Raw genomic sequence first — 24,001 nt, 5'->3', positions numbered from 1 at the left:
AGTTCAAGAATGACTCCTTGTCTCCCATTGATGATGTTTCTTTGAACATAACTGTATCGTACCGCCCTGCTGTGCTATAGTCAGATTGTTATTGTCATTAAATACCAACAATCATATTTTTGCTCTTGTCCTCCCAGGTGTGAAGAATGCTGATGAGAATGAGCTGCGCTCCATCGCCTCAGAGCCAGACAACACTCATGTCTACAATGTGGCCGACTTCAACATCATGAGCTCCATAGTAGAGGGTCTGACCAGAAAAGTGTGTGAACAAGTGGAGCAGCAAGATAAAGACATCAAGGAGAGTAAGGAGACAATGAGACAGAGAGTGAGGAGAGAGACTGTGCAGTCATATACAGTATATGACTATATATACATCAGATAAGCAATATGAACTATTCCAATTAAAACCTTATGTATGTATGTAGTCAGGTCAACAATGTCTAATGTGATCACTTTGGTTCTGCTTAATGCATCCTTAAATGATTGGATGATAAAAAGTCACATTGAAATGACAAGCTAAACAGCAGCCGCAGTGATAAAGCAGGTTTTGTTTGGTGTGAATCAAACCGTGTATATTTAGATAAGAGATGGTGGATGGCCAGAGTTGGTCGTATTTAATGCAAAGTTGCTCCATTGGGAATAAGGTCATGTAGCAGCCAAATGGAAATGATATCCTGCTACAAAATGTTGATTATTTTAGGACACTCCATCCTGCTCCTCTTTCTCACTTTTTCCGCCAATAAGTTTCCACCTCTGTGGATATAAAGATACAGGATGGAAAACACAGAAAGAGGATGTCATTAAAGGGACATCATAAATCCAGTCTAATGTGTTTTGATTACATTTTAACACTATCTCCGTTACTCTGATCCTGAATGCATGTGAGTTTTTCTACTTAACAGTTCCTCACTGGGAGCGATTTTATGTCATCTGATGCCGTCTGTTTTCTTATACTTCCCTTTTCCTCTCCTTTCATTTCTTCAGAGCAGATACCAGAGATGATCGGAACGCCACTTGACCTGGTGACGTCAGAGGTCACAGCCCGGAGCTTCAGGGTCTCATGGAGCCACGCCCCCGGAAATGTTGAGAAATACAGAGTGGTTTATTATCCCGCTCAGGAAGGAGAACCACAGGAGGTGAGGATTAAGCTTTTTTTTTTTTTTTTTCTTTGCTGTGAACATCACTAGAATGATTGTACTGAAAATGTGCTTTTGTTTAAATTGAATCAGGAAAAGCTGAGGGAGGAAACGAACAGTACAAACAAAGTCAATGCTACTTCATTGCTATGTGAAAGCTATACATGCAAACTCTTAGAAGCATAAGCAAACACTAAAAAATACTGAGGTCAAGACCCTCAGTAAGAGAACAGAGAGGTGGGTTTAGGCCAGGGTACACTCTACTTTTCCATTATATTTACAACACCAGTGGGAGCTATCCAGGGTCCTCTGCCAGGTCTGTAGTTTGAAGTTCAGTTTTGCCTCGAGACGCTGGTGGTATCATTCATCCGTACCCCTCTCTCTCATCCCTCCATTCACAACTCCCCACAACATCCGTGCAGGTAATGAAGGCTCACAAGAAATGATACCCTGGCTGATCCAGGCACCTGCTTGATTTTTCCAGAACATTTGACCACAGAAACTATTAAATCTTTTGCTTAGCTGGGTTTACAGGGACCAGATGTTCTGGAGCAGCGTGTGAGGAGACCTTTCCAGCTGGCTCAGCCCACATCTAATCTGTATCACAACTGTCATCCATTCAGTTCAGAATGAAAAATATTCTTTAGCGTTAGACATTTGTGCTTTATCCTATTCAATAAATCGATTGTGTTTCCCCTCCTCACCCATTCTATTTCGATCTCTCTTTCCTGCCCTGCCTTTTTCTTTTTCCCCTCTTCCATTTGTCATTTTCATCTTCTCCCATTTATTGTCCCATTTTCCATTTCCCCTGCTATTCTTTGTCCTCCTGCCTATTCCCACCCCGCCTCCTTCCATCCACTTCCACACCTCATCTCTCTTCTCTGTCCCTCCAATCCATCTTTCACACCCCTTCTTCCTCTCCCTGACTCACCCTCCTGCACCCCAGGCTGTAGTGGACGGCAGTGAAACTTCAGTGGTGTTGCAGCATCTCAGCTCTCTTACTGAGTACCAGCTGGCTGTGTTTGCTGTGTATGCAAACGAGGCAAGCGAAGCTCTCAGAGGATCAGAAACAACCCGTAAGTTTATTCTCAGGCACAAACATGCATGCAGAAATGTGCTTGCAAAACCTCACACCAACAGCTGAGATCACAAGTTAATAACAGTCACTTAAAAGTTTGACAGCCATGGAAGCCAGACATATTGAAAATGATACATTCATAATGCTGGCAGATAAAAGCATCCACTAAGATAAGATTTTTTTTTTACATTTCCACAAAAGTTACAGTTGCTTACAACTTTGCTTGAATGATCATTTCTCCATTTAACTGTGCTATGTGTTTGTCTGTGTGTGGTCGTGCCTGTGTGTGTATGTAGTTGCCCTCCCCACTGTGACTGGCCTGCAGCTGTTTGATGTGACTCACAGCACCATGAGAGCAAGATGGGACAGCGTGGACGGCGTCTCTGGCTACATGCTGCTTTACACACCTCTTACAGATGACGGAGACTTGGACGAGAAGGAGGTAGTGAAAGAAAGTAAAAGACAGAAAAAGAGAAATAAAGATATATTGAATAGATAAATGCTTGTTCAGTTGATAGTTTTAAACAGCTTCTTGGCAACAGAGAGTCCAAATGTTCGTGTTAAATACTGTAATGCGTGCATTTGTCCAAAGATCAAGGTTTCAGATGCAGTGACAGAGCTGGAGCTGGATGGGTTGATCCCTCACACTGAATACACCGTCACTGTTTATGCCATGTATGGAGAGGAAGCCAGTGACCCTACTACAAACCAGGAAACTACATGTGAGTAATTCCCATGCACACATACTGTTTTTATCCTGTGCCCTTATGAGAGCCCTCATTCTCAAACTTTTATTCTAACCTTAACCTAAATTTATTTCTAACCTTAGCTGTAAAAACAAGTCAGAACAAGTCAAAACAGCCCTGTGCAGAAGTCAGGGTTGGACAAAAACATCCCCTCTCTCCAAAAATGTTCTCACTCTCAAGGGTCTTAAATTCAAACCCGTTCATGCATATTAACACACATCAAACATTTGTTCTCTCTCTCCCTTCAGTACCATTGAGTCCTCCCAGTAACCTCCAGTTCTCTGACATCACCCATAACTCCGCCCACATCAGCTGGGACCCCGCACCCAGCGGAGTTAAAGGTTACCGAATCATGTGGGTCAAGACAGACGAACTAGTCACAGAGGAGGTGCGTGTGACATGCGTGACTCCGTGATCTTAGGCATTTAAGATGATATAATTATATTTGACAGCATTTGTATCAGAGAGCATCTGTGTCTGGATGAGAACAGTTGAGAAAAAAAAAAAAAGAGGACATAAGGGACAAAGAGGAGATTAACCGTATTGTTCTCTTCAGTATGAAAAGGTCAGACTAAAATGAGTATCGAGCACAGATAGAAATCATTGTGGAAAATAAAGAGGGATATTTTAATTACACAGGGATATTGTGTGTGTGTGTGTGTGCGTGTGCGTGTGTGTTTGTGCGTGTGCGTGCGCGTGGGTGGGGGTGTGTGTGTGTGTGTGTGTGTGTGCGCGCGTGTGTGTGCGTGCGCGCGTGTGTGTGCGTGTGGGTGTGTGTTTGCATAAGTGCAAAATGGCTAAACTGTTACTTGCCGATAGAAATTAGTGCCTGTGTCCAGTGACATCACATCTTACATGTTGCTGCTGAAGGTTATTCTCTTGGAAACATTGATCACATTACATGGTTTTGACTGGTTTGAACAAGAGGAAGAAACCTTTATCACATTTAAGTGGATTCGTAGCCTTTTTAGCTTCCTGTGATTGACCTAGTCTCTAATTGTACAGATTGTGTAGATAGATGACGTGTCTGTGTGTGTCCTTCAGGTGGAGGTCGGTCCAGTGAGCTCTTATGACCTCAGCGAGTTGACATCTCTGATGGAGTACTCAGTGGCCATCTTTGCCCTGTATGACAACGGCCAGTCAGAGCCGCTCAACGATGGATTCACTACCAGTAAGAAACTGTCACTGTTTGGCTGTGAGAATACATTAGAAGAAGATGCAGTAGTTAGTTTTACGGACTTGCGAAACCTTAAATTAGATTTGGGCACATATAGATGAGCAATGTTGCCACCAGTGGTAATTATCAAGTAGATTTGTCCAAATTGTTTTCCTCATTGGTGTTCTTGCATTTCCCTGTCTCTGCTGAGGACAATATGGTCTCAGTTTCCTGAAAATTGTTGTATTTTCAGAAAATTAGAAGGCAAACCATTTCTCTCTCAGTGTCAAACTGTTGAATTTTATTACCCCTACTGGTCCCTTTGCTGTTTTGGCAGTCTGCCCATCTCATTTACACCTCAGCATAATAGCCCAGTCACATTAAAAGGTCATTTCACTGTCCCTGGCTATTCTGTCACGCTAACAGATATTGATTTGTAGGAATATCCCTTTAAGCAACAAGCAGGTTGGCTCCAGTGCTGAGTCAGCTGAAAGAAATGTATTTCTGGCAAGCAACTATTAAACTCCTCACTCTGAAGGGCTGTGTGGATTTTTATCTATCTCCTGGCAAACTTTGTTCAGTGGTCCAGGTTTAAGAGAGGGAGCTTCACCAACTAACACAAATGCGTTAGCTCTTTTAATGCTTTTGAGTGGCGATGTGAGAAATGATGGAAACCTGCGTGATTAGAGTTCACGCCAAAATGCTGTTTTTGTAAGATGTAACCAAGATAACTGCTGAACAAACAGTTTAAACTTGTGCAATAAATGGCACCGTACAGTCAGGAAAGCCGTAATTCCCGGTAAGTGATTATGCTCCAAACTGAAGCTAGCTCATAGTTATGTAACATTAAAAAAAAAAAAAAAGCTGGTTAACACTGTAAATATCATCATAAACGTACAGTGAAATCGTAACGGTATTACAAATGATACATTGAAATATGTAAATATTTAACAGTTGAGGTTAGAAAAACATAAGAAAAAGAAACGTACAAATCGTTGAAGTCTCTGTCTCTCAGCTCCAGTTCCTGGTCCTCTGAATCTACGCTCCAGTGATGTCAGCACAGACAGCTTTGAGGTCAGCTGGGATCACTCAGCCAATGACATCGTCCTCTACAGACTCTCGTGGGCACCGTTCACAGGTGGCGACACAAAAGAGGTCAGTGCCACCAATATACTTTATGTTAGGTGTTTGCTTTGGACACAGGTTTCTCAAAGATGTTTTTTTCAAGAAGAACTGAAATGTGACAGTGAAGATCATCCTCATAGATCATGTTGACAACACTGCAGGGCTGAAACATTAAGTCGGAGCCTTTGGCACAGCTACTGTATGCACTAGCTACAAATTTGTATTTTCTCCTCCTCAAACTGACAAATATTACAGCAATAAAATTAATATTTTAGCATTAAAAGATAAATAACCTACATGGATTCTGAATTTTTCATTTAGCCAGAGGTCAACTTATTATCTCTGTTTCCAGAGGAAGAAGTGGCTACACTCCATGTGCCCAGATAAAGGGAGCCTGTACTCCATAGAGTTTCATATAAGCTTAACCACTCTACTGGTAGCTGGTAAAACCCCTGGCATGGCTGAGTATAAATAAAGGCTGAATAAATCTAGAAATTAATGGCTTGGGTGTTTTATTACCATGATCTGGGGTTTAGAGGCAGCTGGGAGGCAGCGATAGAGCCCTTAGGTCCGTAAAAGTGTGTGTGTGTGTGTGTTCGTGTGTGCATGTTGTGTGAGCGGGTATGTGTGTTTTGCTGAGAGTCATCAGAGCTGAAAATAACACTCTGGGGAGTTGGAGAGGTGGGCTGGTAATACCACCAGAATAGAGAAAGGGCTTTAATCTGTCTCTCACCTACGTACTGTAAACATGTACACACACACACACACACACACACACACACACACACACACACACACACACAAACACACCACACACATTGACTGCTCTGTATTGTTATATCTGAAAGGAGATTAAACATAACACAATCCAACAGCCACACAGACACAGATTCACAAACAGGGTGAAAGATTACCCAGATTGAAAGGTGATCATCTTGATATTCATATCAGTTTTGATTCTTTTTATGTATTGCACTGTTTTGTCAGGATTTATTTGTTTTACTGGCACCCTGGTGCCTTTTTGAATGCAGGTTTTGGGTCTTGTTGTGCTCTTCAATAAAATGTTGCATTGATTGTCTTTAATCAGGCAAATACCGCAGAGGGCAATGCTCTTTATGTGCATGAAGGAAACAATGCTGTACAATATGGAAATGCCTCTCACTAAATGCAAAAGAAATGTCAAAAGGAAAGGGAGAGAATACTAAGATGTAAAGATGCACTTGCTCCCGGGAAATCACAAATGTCTGGCCCCACTGGTGAAATTTGCATGTAACTGTGCCCCGAAGGGCTCAGTGAAGGAACAAATTCCTGCACATAATCTGGTTATTGACTCATCTACAGTAAATTCCAATTTCAGAGTAGCTCTCCGTGGAACAAGCTGTACTTGTGATGACCTCTTTGTATTTACCTTGGGGTCTGATTCGTTTCTGTGTTGTACAAATTATAGTGGTCGTTTGGACTTCAGCAGCAGCAAACGATCCAACTGGCCGTCCTGACATATTCAGGGAAAGCCACTTTTCTGAGTCACTTGTATTGTAACCATTATCTTTATAAGTCTATAAATGGCCTTATTTAAATTTTACTTTTGCTTAACATAACAAAGAGTGGGCTACATTTAAATGTGTTCTTGTTAAAGTGAATTTCTACAATTTGTAATTTATTCAGCACAGTATTAAAACACATTGTATGTACAAAATATAAAAGTTTGTTTTCACAGACACAAGCTTTTTAAAATATGTGCTACCATTTCCTGCTGTTTTCATGACTGAAATTATGAGCACCGAGACAATTTGTTATGTTTTTAGCAGCTTTCTCTACTAAAGCGCAGTGATTACCTTGGCTTTGAATGTCTGGTGTTGCACTTAGAGTATAAATAAACCTGTCAGACTGCTGGTTAGTGCCCAAATTTTTTATCACATCTTTAGTGTAACTTAGGAAACTTGTCCTATTTATTATCTTCTGGCAAATATAATAACAACAAATGAAGACATAGAACAGAAGAAGGTGGCTTAAAATGTTATCAGCACTTTGAGACACAATATGACAAAATTTAATAGAATATTTTGTATGTTTCACTAATACCTAGGCAAGTTTGAGAGAACTTTTATACACAGTATATCTTTATATTTTCATTGGTAAAACTTAAAAAAACAAACAAAAAAAAACAAAAAAACGACATTATAAATATCAACTAGCAGCTGTCCAACATAATGTCCAGCTGTGTCTGGACATTATGTGTAACAGCAGAAGCACATGGTTGACATTTTTGTGATATCAGCCAACATCTTTCAGAAGTAAACTTTGGAAAGAAGACACTGCTGGAAGTCAAATGTAACATGAGACTTAGACTTGTGTGTTTGTGTGTGTGTGTGTGTGTGTGTGTGTGTGTGTGTGTGTGTGTGTGTGTGTGTGTGTGTGTGTGTGTGTGTGTGTGTGTGTGTGTGTGTGTGTTTCTCTTCTGTAGGTGGTCTTGAGTGGAAGTGATAACAGATACATCCTGACCAGTCTGAGTCCGTCTACTGAGTATGAAGTGATGTTGACGGCTGTGTTCAAAGATGAATCAGAGAGTGACACCATCTCTGTTATAGAGACCACATGTAAGTGACAGTAGATTGTGTAACTGGCAACATGTGCAGCTGTTGTGTTACAAACTCAGAGAGCTGTGGTATTTGCTTTATCTAATCAACACAAAATTTGACAAAAGTCAGAGTCTGAAAACTTTTCCACAGATAAGAGAAGACCAGTGTAATTTCATATAGTAAAATCCCCTTGGTTGCACTGATGTCGAAATTAGCCTGTGACCTGAGTAACCCTCTTCACCAAAGTGCCACAGTCTGCTGAGAATAACAGACGAGTCCAATCACATATGCCTTTTAGGATAATAAAATTTGCATTTCTGAGTTCAAAGCGTAGCTCTGTGTGAGCCTATTTGCATTGATTTGTTTGTAACTGCTTATCTCAAAAGAAGAAAATCTATTTCCCCATCAATGGTTTGTTATGTATTTCTGTCTAATTACCTTAGTTATTGATATAGAGAACTGTTGGGAAGAGTTTCTTTCCAATTATCTGATTTATGCTCTCTGTATTTCCCCAGTGGCCAAGACAACAACGATTGCTACAACCACAGGTAAGAAGTGTCCACATTGCTTTTGAGTAAAAATTCCAAAATGTCAGGAGCAAAAGTGTCCAAACAAACACATTCTCAATATTGTACATGTATAATACTGGCCAAACATTAACCTGAAAACATGTGACATGAGTGGACGTGCCATGTTTGATTAAAATCATGCCGTAAAATGTATTTCTTCATAATATTAGCGATGTTAGAATCTGGAGAGTGTTTCTTTAAATCATTGTGCTGCATGTGTCCAGCAAGCAGCAGACTTTTAAGTTCACTTTGTACTTCATTTAAAAAGAAAAAAAAATCCTTGCAGAGAGACTGGCCAAATTTTAATCACAGTTCAAGCCAAAGCATCTGTCTAGAAGATCTTCTGCCGTTGAAATGTGAAAGTCTCTACTAGTTGCCAGCGCATGCCGATGTTGCCAGAGAGCAACCACAGCTCTATAAAGTTCCTGTAGCAGAGCTTTGGTCTTTGTTGCTCATTTAGTTTCAGGAAGCTAAACCAGAATTAGTGAGGGCTTAGAAAAGTCTGTTCAGACTAAGGCTGATGAATCTAAAATCGAAACACTGATAACATCATCAAGCAGGATCCACCTTATGAAAAAAGTTTGGAAGATCTTCTCTGTTTTTAAAAGTGTGTTTACCAAGTTGGCTTCACCCCGAGACTTTATTTCAAACTCCATTATCTCAGAGGCAACCCAGAGGCCATCTGGATTGTGTTTTGTATGAGGAACAGGCTACAGCTAATCGAGTCAGAGCATTTTCTTCACTCACGGCATTGAAAACTTGAAAAGCAACACGTCTCCTTACTTAAGTCCTTGCTCACTATCCTTCAAACTTTTAAAAAGCACATCTGTTTTCTTTAAAACTCCAATTGCTTCTGTGAAAATCACAACCCAAACCCAGCGAGTCGTCTCTGTTTTTAAAAATCAACGCTTGTAGTTTAGGGCTACAATATGTGTTGAACCTGCATGCTGATTTTCATCCAAAGAGGACTGCATAGACTGTAAAACATGTCTAATTTGGTTTAAAGCCATTTTTGAGACAGATGAAACTAAAAAAAAACAAAAAAACACTTTCCCTCAGTTTGTGCCAGATTTTACTGCAACTTTTTTTTATCATCCAGCACATCACAGCTGACTGAGCATGTTGGCACATTGACAGTAGCTGTTATGATTTTCTTTTATCATACTGGCATTTTGACTGACAGTTTTCAAATCCACAGTTTACCAAACCACATTAAAAGTGTGAAGAAAATGCAGCTCAAGCCAAGATTTTGTGTCACTGTTTATGTGTAAATCCTGCAGTAACTCTGTATAGTGACTGTTGTCTGTGATGTGATGTCGCAGTAGGACGTCAGGCTGTGAGAAACCTTCAGCTGAGCGACGAGACCACCCAGAGCTTAGAGGCATCATGGGAGATGGAAGACCCCCATGTGGAGAGCTACAGGGTCTCCTATGCTGGCCTCAGGGGTGACCACAAAGAGGAGTCTGTGAGTTGATCAAGTTCAGAGCTGTTTAAGTTTAAGCAAAATCATTTACAGATCAGAAATAATGAAATACAGATTTAGTTTTGGAGGTTTTGTGCAGCAAGTGTTTTTGATTTTAATAAAAAAAAAAAGGGGGCTTTTTTTAGATCCCTGTTACATGTCTGTAGTTTCAGAAGTCTCCCTCCTTCTAGTCCTGTGCCACCTCCGGCTTTTGCAGCTCTCAAACACATGCATGTAAACACACACAAATGTCTGGACACTAATTACGTGGAAGAGACAACAGTGGAGTTGTGAGGAGGATCGTTGTTATTTCACACGTCCAGCCAACTGGATGGCGACTGCAGCGGTCAGTGTCGGGTCATCTGCTCCAATCAGAAAACTGATTACACTTTTAGTCCTGGTCCACTCGGCCTCTCCTTCCTGATCCCTCTATCTGTGGTAAGAGCCCTTAAGCTCGGTGCCATGTACTGACCCTGATCACTGATGCACACACACACAGAGACACACACACATACCCAGCGTCTCTTTTCTTTTCCATCTGTCGTTCTATCTCTCTTTTTTCTCCCTCTTGTCTTTTCTCTAACCCCCCACTCCCACCCCCGTTTTAATTTCCCAATGTGGTGTCAGAGCGGTAGAAGATGGAGAGGCCAGGCCAAGCCAGAAGACATTCCATTATCTTTTCAGTAGCCATTTACCTCACTGGGAGCAGAGATGGAGGACAGCTGAGAAAAGAGCAAAAGAAACAAGGAGTGGTGGAAAGAGAAACAATCGCTAAACAAAATGGAGAGAAAGGCTTAAATCTGTCCTCTAGCTGATAGATAAGAGTTGTTTCACGTCGTACCTCTTTCTGAAAGTTTGAATGTGTTTTGATGTGGATGTGTGTGACAGATAGATAAAGGGCAAAAGAGACGACACGGACAAATCTGTGTTTCCTAAGTTTGTGTTTATGTGTTTAAAAGTGTTTGAGGGTGTGGGCACCTTCCTGCTTTGACACTGAAAGGAGTTTCAGCACCTCAGTCAGAGTGGACAGCTCCTCCTGATGCACTGGCCTTACCTTAAAACACCTCTCTCTCTCTCTCTCTCTCTCTCTCTCTCTCTCTCTCTCTCTCTCTCTCTCTCTCTCTTTGTCTCGCTCTCTCACACACACACGTAGACTAACATTTGGCTGAGGATCAATGCTGTTAGCACAACAAAGAGAAGTTCATCTCTGTGCTGTTTGTGTGAAAGTCGTGTTTTGGAAAGTAGACACTTTGTTAGGAACACACAGATGAATGTTTGAAGGCTTTCTGATGTAAATATCAAATAATGTTTTGATTTACAAATAAGACAGTTGATTAAAGAAGGAGTGACAGAAAGCTGAGTTTTATTTTTGACAGTTTTACAAATTACAAATATCACCAATTGGTTGACAAAACAATCTCCACTTACTTGCTGCAGCTTTCAACATGGGCGTAAATCATCTGCTGATAAAGAACCTTGTGATGAAGTTGAAAGCTCCGGGACAAGCAAGCAAGCGGACCTTGAGTAGAGATTGTTTTGTCAGCCACTTTTTCCAAGGTGAAGACTGACATGTCAAGCGGAGAATTAGTTAACATCCATTTATATTTAATTATATTATAAAATAGCAACATCTGGGTTGTTAGCTGTCTTTTTCTAAGATTCAGTACACTAAGTTTGATATTTGTGTTGCAGTGTAGTTTGTTTCAAACCTTTTGATGAGAAAGAACCTTATTCTGATAAAAAAAACACTTTGAGAACTTATACAAAGATGCATAGAAAGAACAAACTGCAACATTTATAAATGAAAACTCAGCAGTAATGGGTTTTTCTCAGCTCTTTTTTGTCTCACTGCTGACCTCAAGTGACTTTATTGACTATACTGAAGTGAGCAGAATTCTTGAACAGTTGTGGTTCATATCCCTAAAGATATATGTACTATTTTGCCGACACTCTGTTTTACCAAATTAAATCTGGCCTCAATCCTTTCCTCCAAATGTTGCTATAAATCAGCAGAGAAAAGCAACAGATTCTGCATGTAGTCTGCTATATGGTGCATTTATCCTGGTGTGTGTGTGTGTGTGTGTGTGTGTGTGTGTGTGTGTGTGTGAGGGGTTGTGTGTGTGTGTGTGTGTGTGTGTGTGTGTGTGTGCAGGTGTTAGTTCCAGGTGGTCAGAGGAGAGTTGTGCTTCAGCCTTTACTATCAGACACCCAGTACAAAGTGACAGTCACGCCAGTGTACAAGGACGGACAGGACGGCATCAGTGTCTCTGCCCTGGGAGCCACATGTAGGCCTTACAACACACACACAGACACACACACACCCACAATCCTCTGAATTATTAACCATTCTTGGTCAGCTCTCAGTGTCTCAATTTTTATCACACAGAGATACAGCTCCCAGTTTAGAAGAACACATCTGATAAAACTGAAAGCTAATGAAAATGAATCTTATTTCAGCGAGCAGACCGGTCATTGCATTACATTAATTTCATGTTCGTTTATGTTCCTGAAGGAGAATGCAAATTAAAGTGATGACAAATACTGATGCGTTCTTAATTGTCTTAATGAAGGCCGTTCACAATTACAGCAGCTCTTTTCATTAATGAGACGATTAAATTATATCAGCTCTAATTGATTCTCTTGATTACCCCTAATGAACAGCAGTGATTGTCTCCTCATCGTACAGAGAACTGAAATGTCAGACGAAATATGTCATCTCTTTAGATGAGGGTGCTATAGCTCACCATATTACAAATAAAACCCCGCTCTCAGCTTGGAAAGCAGCAAGGCAATAAATCAGAGCCAAGACACACTTCATGTACAGCCAGATATGATTTTATATTTTTTAGGGAGGAACACTGTCTTCACACCTAAATCAGGCTCCGTAGGAATTTACAACTTTGTGATAACTCAAATTCAACCACGCCTGGCACTGGTTGAAAAACAAACAATCAAACAAAAAAAAAACTACAACTTTGCGGTGCTACAATAATTTATAATTCACAGTTTGTTGAAACTCATATATCAACAAACTATATGCAGTGCTGTGCCCAGGCTTTCTTGTGCTGTCACCAGCAATAAGGAACAAAAGTCATAAATCATATTAAAGCTGGATATTAAATCTCAGGACTTTTTGGTAGCGGCCAAAATGTGTCTGTAGTAGTTAATATAAGAAACTGACAGGCATTCCCCAAACTCAGGGCTAGTGTTAAAAAATTTTGAATGATACCCAGCCCTGAATCATATACAGTCCGAACAAATGACTATACTTGTCCTTAACAGTAGAGGATTTGATTTATTTCCCCAGCTGTCAAAGATTTCAGTGTGTTGCCCTTCTCATTTTATTTTTTTATCTAAATTTAAGTCTGGCTCTGAGAAGCTCCCCTATATTCAGATTTTGTCTTGTGCTGTGGCAGCGCCCCTCTTGTCTCCTGGAAATCTCCGCGTGTCAGAGGAGTGGTACAGCCGGTTCAGGGTCACCTGGGATCCACCTCAGTCTCCAACAGAGGGTTACAGGATCGTCTACCAGCCCATTTATGGTACACACACACACACACACACACACACACACTAAGAGGGCATAAACTAATGCTAATCCAAATATTATTTGTTTAATAAAGCAGTAATCCCAACATGTAAAATGCAGAGATTGTGGAGATTTTCCCCAGTCTTTTTTTTTCTTGTAATGGTTTTTGTTAAATTGAAACACAAAAAGTGACAGAGAGCGGTAATTAAATTCTGTGTTTCCTTTCCACAAAAGCACACCTTCATGCATAAGCACTGTTAGAAAACTGTTAATTGTCAAGCACAAGAGTATTGTTTTGTCAGTTTTGTGAGTGCTTTGCACTGAAACACAGGCTCATCTAAACATAGTAATCCACTTACTACAGGAGGACCCACCTCTGACAAACCTGCAAGAGGGACATATTAACTCTCAGGGTGTTTTGACGTTCCTGAAAGTGACTTCTTAATTTTTCTTTTTAACAAGAAGCTTAAAGCGTTAAGGGAAACGTCAGCGATCCTGAGCTGAAATAGTACATTACCCTTCCTCATTTATTTATTGTCTTGAAGCATCAACAAAAGACCATTTTCACTGTTCTGCTGCTTTCTCTGTGCTAATTGTTTCATCCTTCCAAGTCAAGGCTCCAGTCTTTATAGTTTCCATGTCTGTTTTAAGTCATTTAAACACAATTACTGCGTCTCTGAGGATCCAGCTTCAAGCGGACAGGCTGTAGTAATCTGATTTTAGGAATTAAGTTGAAGGGAAATAAATTTCAGCAGGCTGCTGTTTTCACTGTGAGAAACTTAGAGGCGTAGAGGCTAGAAGTGCTTGTGAGTGCAAATGCCAATACACACACACCCACGCACACCCATGCACACATACGCACACACACGCACACACACGCACATACATAATGTAAGAATAAATCCACCTCATATAACAAATGCAAAAATCCCCAAACACATGCATACACAAAGACACACACACAGTCTGTGTCCTATTTAATAGTGCTCCAGTGGATGGTGTGTTGTAAAGATAATGCAGCTCTTCCTTTATTTATGTTTTTTTCCCCTTGTATTGCTTTTGTTGCTTTTTTAATTCATACCATTATTATATTCATGCAGGATTGTTATTATTTTGTAAAGCGCTTTGTAGCAGTTGTTTGGAAAATCTGCATTAATGAAGGTTTTTATTATTATATCTTTGTTTTATTACATTGGCCTAGAGGAGAATGTGTGTGTGCACACTTGTGCATGTGTGCATACATATTCCTGAGTATCTTTGTTGTTGAGCTTGTGCATGCATGTGTTTATACAGGTTTGTGTATGTGTGGGAGATGGTAAGTTGTCAGTATCTCCCAATATAGTACGCCTATCACATATCTGTAAGTGTCAGTCAGCTTTGGTTACTTTTTCTACTTGTAACCTAGCAACCTATTAACAGACCAGACAAGTAATGAGCTTCAGTGTTACATCTGTTGTATTGAAAGATGTGGATTATGACTTTTCTTTCATAGTGATCAGTGTTAATTAATAATCAAGTTTGGTTCTGTCAACAACCTGTATTGTAGCTGACAGTTGTTCAAGGTATCGTGTTCAAAGTATGAGGCGAGCTGCATGTCCCAGACAGGCAGTGTCTCCACCAGCTGATGATCCGTGGCAAGAGCGTTGTTCTTGTATTGCAACACAGTTAGTTAGTGCTGGTATTTTAAGTATGATAAATACATTTTAAAAAAAATGAAATTCAGTTGCTGACTCAGGTTTGATAACCCTAACCCAGCAAGTTCCAATTCTAAATGGGATTAAAATACTTTTACATAGTCTCAAATCAATGTTTATTTGGTTTGTAAATTGCTTCCTTAAATTTTGGGAGACTTCTCTCATTCTTTGATTCCCTCTGTCCTTTCTGTCTGTGCTTATCTATGTATATATGTTTGTGTCTTTCTCAGTTCCAGGACCAGTTTTGGAGACAACTGTGGGTGAAGATGTGAACTCCATGCTCCTTCTGAATCTTCTGAGCGGGACAGAATACAGCGTTCAAGTGACAGCTTCCTACCCTACAGGACAAAGTGAACCACAACTCGTGAATGCTAAAACAAGTAAGCATCCCTATTGCACACAATCACACTTTGTTGGAAGAGTAGGTACTATTTCGTGTTGTCCTATCTTGTTTGGCACTGTTGACGTTGTAGGAAAATACGTATTGTTTATGGACATGACTGTAAATGGAAGTTTTGCTCAGACAAAAGTTTAACAATAAAGAGTTTTAAAAAACTAAGATCCTAAATGTAATTTTAAATTGAATTTACTTTTGAGAGGTCATACCAGATATCAAAATTTGTCATTCCAAAATGAGCATAATGAGGGGCATCACCACCACCTTAATTATAGTCATAGTCTGAATTTGTCACAAAGGAGTGTGATTATTAGAAGGAAGAGACAGAGACAGAGGCAGCAGCAGCAGCAGCAGCAGCAGCAGCAGAAAAGCAAACTAGTTTTAGGAAAGTGGGAAAGGTACAACATGCATATTAACTGCCTGCTGATACCATACGCTCTAATTTCCATTGAGACTTTAGCAAACAGACAGATAGACAGAAGGCTATAAATATTTCCCAGTCAGGCGGTGAGAATAGTCCTATATGCATATAAATTTGGTATGAGTAGGTGCAGTAAAACCTGATGCAGGCTTTAACTCTTGTCTCATCTAAAACAAATGGAGTGAGAGGGAGGAAGTTAGAGGGAGAGAGATTGACATAGTCTTTGTAGAGCAGGTATACAGTATGAGTGTATGCATCTGTTTCTTTCTTGAAACCCACTCTGGCAGGCTCTCATAATAGTACTATGTCACTATCTATCACCAAACATTTTTGTTGTCTTTTTGGCTTAATGACTTCCTGTTTGTATGTGTGCGGTTTTCAGAAAACTGCTGTATCATCCCTTACTTTAAAATCTACTGTTGTCTTTTAGGTTTACTGTCTGATTGGTCATGAGGGACTCACCAAATAGTGGCACATCCAGTGGGATGAAAACAAATATACTCTAATTTTAATATCTCGTAAATTTCTCATGCATGTTTTTGTACACAGCTCACTTTTTCTTTCTGAAAAGCAATTTCCCTTAACTTTGAAGAAAGATGTTGAAAAAGATTCAGTTTAGTCTCATTCCTGGATTTATACATAATCAACAATTAAAGAGGAATGCTTTTGATACACAGATTTTTCATGATATTTTGCTGCAGTGATGTAGCATCTTTCATCTGTTCATCATCCCCCTGCAGGATGAGTGACAATTCCCATGAGCCTTCCTGACTGTCATAGAACAAAGATACTTTCATAACGAGATAAAGTATGCAACAATGACATGTAGATTTATCAGCCATCCATATTTAAACTTAACACTGGCCTGGTTTAGCACTGGATGATGGTACCTCTACTGTCCACCCTACCAAATTTAATAAGGGCAGTGAGTTCACAAGCCCCATTTATAACTGTGCATACAGCAAAAAGTAAATTTATAGTGACATATATAATAACTTTATCTAGATGTAGATTTCTCATATCCATATTTATTCAACACTTTCTATTTGTGCGTATTGTATTGTATGCCACATCGCACTTTGTTTTCTACAGTGTTGGCCAGGAATGAATGAAATGACATCACTAAATAGTCAGATGAACATGTATTCAGATGCAAAGAATTCACAGTGCACTGATAAATTTTCAGATGTGTCATATTTTCCCGTACTACACAGGGTGTAGTTAAATTCATTGTCCATATTTGTGCTCTACAGTGGAGAAACTCTGATTTACTAAGGAGATGTGTTCAGTCATTTCTCATTCTAATAAGGGAGATACAGTAACATATTTCCCAGGGTACACTGCATTCATTGCAGCCTTACTGTGGGAGCCAACTGGCATGTTTGGATCAATAAATTACACATACTAGCATGTAGCATAGAAAGGTAATTATTGTTACCTTGAGGACCATCGAATGAAATGAAACTGTTTCCCCCAAATGAAGTTTTATGTAGTTTGTATTTAGGTGGTAGTGTTTCAGGGTTACAATAAAAATTTGGTTTCAACAGCAGCAGTGAAGAGTGCTCAGTCAAGACAGTCTCAAGATATTTTGTAGGATTCACACAAAAATGAAAATAACATGTTTTTTTGAAGACTAAAAGTATGAGACTTGAGCTCCTGCTGTGAAAGGATTACATGACGTGACTCAGGCAGAAGGAGAATGAAGAAATAGTCTTGTGGAAACTGAGTGTGTGGAGCTTGTGAAGGCAGATGGGTGCAAATGTTTGGCACCAAGCCTGGCAACTTGAGCACGCACTCACACGCACAGAGGTAATTTCTGACTGATTGCAGCATCTCCATATGGTCCACCATAGTCTATATCCGTTACACTCCTTTCACTCTGACCTTTAGATGTTAAATGGGCAATTACCACTAAAAAATGCTCACTTTCCTCTTATTAATATACTTTTTTTTTTAACCTTTTACATTCCCTTTCTCTAATTCTTCCATCTTTCTTTGTCCTGGTTTTCATGTCTTTCTTCTATGTTTAAACTGGGCTTTGTACACTTCCACTTAAGCCTTGCAGTGAAATCCGTGTCACCACAATGAGTTGAGGTGTTTTCTTAGACGTGTTCAGATTGTTTCCACAGACAAAAGTGGAGTCAGATGTAATTCTGACATCCCCGATTACAGAAATAAAGTCAAAGTTAAAAAAACCAATACTAACTAACTAAGTAACTAACTAACTGACTCTCAGTTTGGCTAACCGGCAGTCGAGTCCAAACGCTTAGCTTCATGTTTAGTCATGAATCTGTTTTAAATCTGTACAAACATGGCAGATTGGTTTTATTTGGAGTAGACTAACACAAGTATATAATGTGAACTCACATGTAAATCCATACATGATTGCATATATCCATGTTGATGTGTTTTTGTGTTGTACGTGTGTCGCATGTCACCTGTCTGTGTGTACATGAGCGAGTTTGTGTGCATCTTTGCATGTTATTGAAAGGAATGATGTTGTCATATGCATTATTCACTAGTATTTACAAATAAGGTACCTGCCATATGGTCCCAGCATAGAATATCCATTTACTGGTGCAATAGCCAAGTTTATTTTATACCATCAGCAAATTCTGTTAACAAGGGGGACAGAACAAGAGAGAGGAGGAGAGAGAGAGAGAGACAAAGAGAGTGTGAGGAAACCAGAAGAGAGAGAGTGGTTCCTTGGAGGTTTTCCTGCCTGTGGTACACTGAAATCTCACTCCCAAACAAGCTTCAGCTATTTAAATTGCTCATGGTGTTTTGCATTTTGCTGCATCATGCCTCATTGTTTCCTCACATGACAGTTAAACGTCAAGCCTGACTAGTTTTGTTTTGTGACTTAATGATTTGTTTGAGCTGAATGTTGTAATTGGAACTGTCAATATAGATACATTTCTACCATTTACTCTTTATGCGGATGCTAAACTGTTTATTTTTCTGCCATCAGCACACCAAAGACATGTTCAACAAAATGCCACTTGTGCATTTGATGTATAATACAGCCAGTGCAGGTCTAACCCAAAGTTTAGCACAATTCCAACCCTAATGTTGACTGCTGACCTTGAACACATCATACATTATACAATATGTATGTTAAACTATTTGCCTCTCCAAATAACAAAACTTGTCCACATTTTTCTCAGAGTAGTTCAATTAATGACATATCTTTGCAAAATTATTCCCAGTTCAGCTAAGGGAGACTTTGGAGGACCATCAATAAGATGCAAATTAGCCTTAATGAATATAGAGTAGTTTGGTGCAGACTTTGAAGCCCACATGATCCAGAGTGCTCTGTGCTGTGAGTGTCTGAGCCTCTCCCAGTTGGAATCTTTAGTTATTTTGATGGGTGGAGGAGCTGGATGGTGGAGGGTGCCTACTGGACAAGTGACACAGACAGAAAGGAAAAAGGTCAAGTTTATGGTTAGAAAAGGTGCAACAGTTTGTCAGAAACCCTTTTCTCAACATTGTTTAACATCAATTATAACTTTCTATTACTGCCAGCCATTCAAAGGAATAATTAACAAAAGTGACCAGTGTTACACATTTTAACTCAAGTGTTCTGTTTCATGTTTTCATCTGGTTGAACGTGGACATACTGTTAATTACGCCCCCTTGTTGATTGTTGCAGTGTTCATGTGCCGCTTGATAGATTTAGTAAATCATGTAATTCCCTGAGAGATATCTTGTGTACGGCGATCTGTAATGAACAGATTAGCTGTTTGTTGTGCGATTGTCCGTTGAGCATCAGCGAGTCTTACGTGAACACACAATTTTCTCCTTAGGAGTTGAGAAATCTATGCTAAATTAATCTTTCTGTCATTTTCCTCTCTCTCTCTCTCTCTCCAGTGTTCCTCGGCGTCTCTGGCTTGTCAACCTACCAGGTGCGTTCCAACAGCATGTGTGTCCAGTGGCAGCCTCTTCTACACGCCACGTTATACAGAGTGTCCATACAGTCTACACTCAGTAAGTACATTCACTGTTAACGAGAGTGTGTGGCAGTGTTTGTGTTAAAGGTGGTGAAAAAAAAATGTGTTCATTTCTTGTGCTTACTGCTTCCATTAGTTTTGCTCTCAGCGTGAGAATGTGATACCAGACAGGCAGCTCGCGCCATGCGTTGACGTGATTGACTTATCTGGTGTGAATTTAAATTAAGGGTTACTTTATCAGTTTGCTGAAAGGTGGTCTGGTTCACACCTGTTAACTGCAGTTTTAGAAAGGAAAAAAAAAACAGTATTTCCAGACAAAAGCTTAATTCATGCATAGTTTTTGGGAACAAGTGGTAGTCCGAGAGCACGTGCAGAAACGTACAGTTAGTTGTTCTCATCAACATTTCTGTGTCCCAACGTGTTTCACCGTTCCACGTTGTTTTTGGAAGAGGGCTTTTGCCAGCCAAGTGACTGGACTGCAATTCAGTCAGTAAATCAAACATTTTACTAGGGTTGTGATATTTGGTGAGGAGGCTGGAGTCCACTCCAAACTCTGAATATGTTTCCTTATAGATTTATAGTCTGTCCTCATGAAAATGTCTCCACAGTTTATTAGTAACACAAAGTCAAGTCAGCGCAGGACTGCTGTGTTGTGTGTGTGTGTGTGTGTGCGTGTGTGTGATGGCTACATATGTGTTGGTTACATATAGTAGGGTCCAAATGTCTGAGACCACTTTCCCAGATGAATGGAAAGTGGTCTCAGACTGTTGGACACTACTGTACCTCTCAGAGTCATCTGAATTCATATTGGTACGAGTCTCTGAGGAAATAAATGTTCTGTATTTCTGTCATGGCAGAGGTTTTACATTGTAAAGGATTTTCATAAATCTCTTGGTCTGCAGAAAGGAAGGGAGATATGATATGTACTCAATCTCTCCCCAGTAAACGACATGGGAGGAAACCGCTTTCAGAATATGTCATCGTGTCAGAAATAAAATGAGTAAAGATACAGAGTGTGACCTTTAGAAGCTGTTTATTGTGCAGATTACTCAGTTATTAAATGTTTAAAAGGAGACAGATGAAGAAAAGAAGGAGCAAAGAAAGGAGATCTTTAATAACAAAAGAAAGAAATTAGCAAATATATCTACCAAATCTATTTTAATCCAGTCAATCAGAAAAATGAATGAATCTTTTCGCCTTTGTTATATTTGCTCCTTTATTTTCTTTTCACTTTACCTTGAATCGAGTTTCTAGAATATAAAAACCTTAATAAAACCTTTGTCCAATATGTCCGTTCAACAAGAGGGTATTTTGGAGCAGGTCCACTCACAGTGAGCAACTTCAAGTTCAAGTTTTACTTTTATTTGTCCTCAGAGGGCTGTTGGTTGTGCAGCACAGGTTCATATAAAATCTGTGGTGAGAAAAAACTGTTGAAATAGTGATTGGAATTTTCTGCAATTTTCTGCATTAAACAGGCAGCTATAAAACATCCCATGTAGATTCTTGGTTATCGCGAACATTTCTGTGTCCATGAGTTTATTTTTTAGAAAGTTCAAAAGTTCACATAGGAAGCAGAATCAGATGCACTGGTGATGATTTTTTTCACTTAACCCAAAAGCACCTGAGAGGAAAAGATGCATGAGTATGTGACAGTAAGGGGGCTTTCACACTTGTAGCTCTTTGGCGAACGATGTTTCCTTCCTCATTTACTTCAGTGGGACTACTGTGTTGGTGTAGTGGGGGATAATGTCACACACAGCTCCTGGGAATAGTTAGTGTCATACAATGCACTCATAAGAAAAATTTGAATACCTTGTGACAGGCAGGGCACAGAATATGTGTATCATATGCTGCTGGCCTCACCAGCATCAAGGAGAGTAATCTGTCCTCAAAGTATAAAGGTATAAACTGCTGTTACAAAAAAACAACTGAAGGCCCACTCCTAGTTTTATAGCTAAAGCACTACTGCTTTTTTAAGCTGTACTCTCAGTTAAGAAAAGGTTTCAATCCACATATGTATATTTGTAATACATGTGAAAAAATATTAGTGAATAAAACTGAAAAATAAGTGGAGGAATAACTGCTGTTCTGAATATAAAACTATACACCAGAAATTGATATCTGTGCCCCTGTCCCACTTTGTTCTGTCAGGGAGACAGCAGTCATTACCCATATCAGAGCAGTGACAGTGCCACACCTAAACTGAATGCAGTCATTATTAACATTATTAGCTGCAGTTATTAGCTAAGTCAAAATGTCCTCTGTGAGAAAGGCCTGTAGCTCTGTTTCAAAACAGATTTTCCCAACAGGATTCCTACAGATGGTTGTGGATTAATAAATGGGAAACTCAAGTGTTGTAGAGATTGTTGACATTAATAAAAAAAAACTACTTCCAGTTAAAGGAAAAAATGAACAGTAAGTGCATTTAGTGCTTTTTACTGACAGAAAAAAGACAGCAAGAAGAAGGAGGAGGATTTCTCTCCTCCATCCTCCTTCCATCTCACACGTCTCTGTTTATCTCCGTCTCTCCCTCTTGCCTGAGCAGTAGTTGGATATTCTAGCTGGAGTTCAGAGATTTGGTTTAATCCACGCAGAGCCAACCAGCTGCTTAAACACCTTCTCAGATGGAAAAGTGCAGCCTCTCAGTGACAGCTGTTTCCCTAAACTTTATTATCTATGGCTGTTTCCTCTGTGGAGGAGGGGCTAATTTGTCACTCTCCAAGATGAGAGACACATTAGGAAATAGAATTAGACTAATGAAACTGACAAATGACAGCTATTAGAGTGTGTCTGTGTGTGCGCTCCCCGTTTCCTGTTTGTTCCTTTTTGGCTGCCAACATAAATTCTCATTCATGTGTTTTTTTCTCTGTGATGCTGTCCCTCTACAGCTTCTCAAAACTAACGCTAAATTGAAAGTGTTTGCAGTCTGCAATCCAAAGTAAATTGACAAGGGAAGAGGAAAGAAATCAATGATAGGATTCATTTCATTTTTCAGTGGATATAATGATGTTTTCCTGCAGTCTTTTAACTTCAGAGTTTTCTAGTTACCCAACTTTGAGGTGCAATAAATTAGTAAAGTTGCACAAGCTACAGTCTGCCTCCTCATTTTATTTTCAGTTAAGTGTGATAAATCGAAATACCAGATGAGTTTGATGGATCATAATCAGTTTGGTGAAATCCTGGCGGTCGATTCTGACTTCACCACAGTCAAATTTCCAAAATTTACTCACTCCTAACTTCTCTTACTCTAAAAGAAAGTGTTAATATTAGTTTTTCTGTTATTAATCATATTAAGGTATTTTTACATGTTGCAGATACAGTGCATTCATCTGCACTTGGAAGCAAGATTTTCAAATCTAGTTTGAACCTTCAGATCTGAACAAGTCTGTGCAGTGTATATGATTAAACTGCACAGGCAAGAATATGATGCAGAACATGGCTGGAGATGTAGATGTGTGCTCTGTGAATAGTTAATTTGAAACAGATCCTTTAGAGTGATTTGCTTATTAGGATTTTATGGCCGTTGATGTGAACTTGAAATCATTTTCTGTTTTGTTTGTTGATTACTTGCAGATAGTCAAAGACAGGAAGTGAGCCTGGGAGGTGGTGCTTCCCGACAGTGCTTCTATGACCTCACTCCCAGCAGCCAATACGAGATAAGTGTCCATACGCAGATGCAAGAAATGGAGGGACCTTCGGTCTCCATCACTGACATGACGTGTATGTTGCAAATGTTTTATATATTATGTATAAATATATGCATGATTATGTTGTAATGTTCATCTTTGCATTCAGGACAGAAACCGTTGAGTTTGAGTTTTCTCCCATTTATTTTAAATTTTCATCAGCATTTTTGTGGAGGCTGACTCACACTCACCCCTTTTATCCTTTTTTACACCAATTTCTTGTCACTGTCACTCCCTCAGTCCTTTCTTCCTTCTTTTTCGGTTTTCTCCGCTTACCTCATTTTCTCTAATTAATCCTTCCAGTTGCTCTTTATGTCTTTCTCCATATGTCCATCTGTCCCCACAGTAGCCACCTTCTACCACACATCTGTCTCACCTCTACAACTTTCTCTTTTACCTTCAACTTCAGTCTCTCTCTCTCTCTTTCTCTCTCTCTCTCTCTCTCTCCCTCACGTGTCTCTCTCTCAGTGAAGATA

General features: G+C 39.7%; 1 protein-coding gene across 1 annotated transcript in view; it reads left to right on the top strand.

Annotated features, from left to right (window-relative positions):
• The window catches only part of col14a1 (collagen type XIV alpha 1 chain), a 147,919-nt gene that overhangs the window by 27,288 nt on the left and 96,630 nt on the right, over nucleotides 1-24,001 (top strand). Inside the window, exons 8-23 of the mRNA XM_022753606.1 lie at nucleotides 138-302; nucleotides 985-1,136; nucleotides 2,083-2,212; nucleotides 2,511-2,656; nucleotides 2,807-2,936; nucleotides 3,209-3,348; nucleotides 4,005-4,131; nucleotides 5,132-5,271; nucleotides 7,706-7,838; nucleotides 8,336-8,368; nucleotides 9,712-9,854; nucleotides 12,004-12,136; nucleotides 13,268-13,390; nucleotides 15,302-15,451; nucleotides 19,760-19,876; nucleotides 23,413-23,559. Of these exons, the coding sequence (XP_022609327.1) occupies nucleotides 138-302; nucleotides 985-1,136; nucleotides 2,083-2,212; nucleotides 2,511-2,656; nucleotides 2,807-2,936; nucleotides 3,209-3,348; nucleotides 4,005-4,131; nucleotides 5,132-5,271; nucleotides 7,706-7,838; nucleotides 8,336-8,368; nucleotides 9,712-9,854; nucleotides 12,004-12,136; nucleotides 13,268-13,390; nucleotides 15,302-15,451; nucleotides 19,760-19,876; nucleotides 23,413-23,559 (2,109 nt within the window). The remainder of the gene's footprint in view (nucleotides 1-137; nucleotides 303-984; nucleotides 1,137-2,082; nucleotides 2,213-2,510; nucleotides 2,657-2,806; nucleotides 2,937-3,208; nucleotides 3,349-4,004; nucleotides 4,132-5,131; nucleotides 5,272-7,705; nucleotides 7,839-8,335; nucleotides 8,369-9,711; nucleotides 9,855-12,003; nucleotides 12,137-13,267; nucleotides 13,391-15,301; nucleotides 15,452-19,759; nucleotides 19,877-23,412; nucleotides 23,560-24,001) is intronic.

This window comes from Seriola dumerili, unplaced genomic scaffold, assembly GCF_002260705.1.
Source record: "Seriola dumerili isolate Sdu_G_001 unplaced genomic scaffold, Sdu_1.0 BDQW01000191.1, whole genome shotgun sequence".
NCBI lineage: Eukaryota > Metazoa > Chordata > Actinopteri > Carangiformes > Carangidae > Seriola > Seriola dumerili.
The sequence above is the reverse complement of the archived record's forward strand: the minus strand, read 5'-3'. Positions and strand labels throughout refer to the sequence as shown.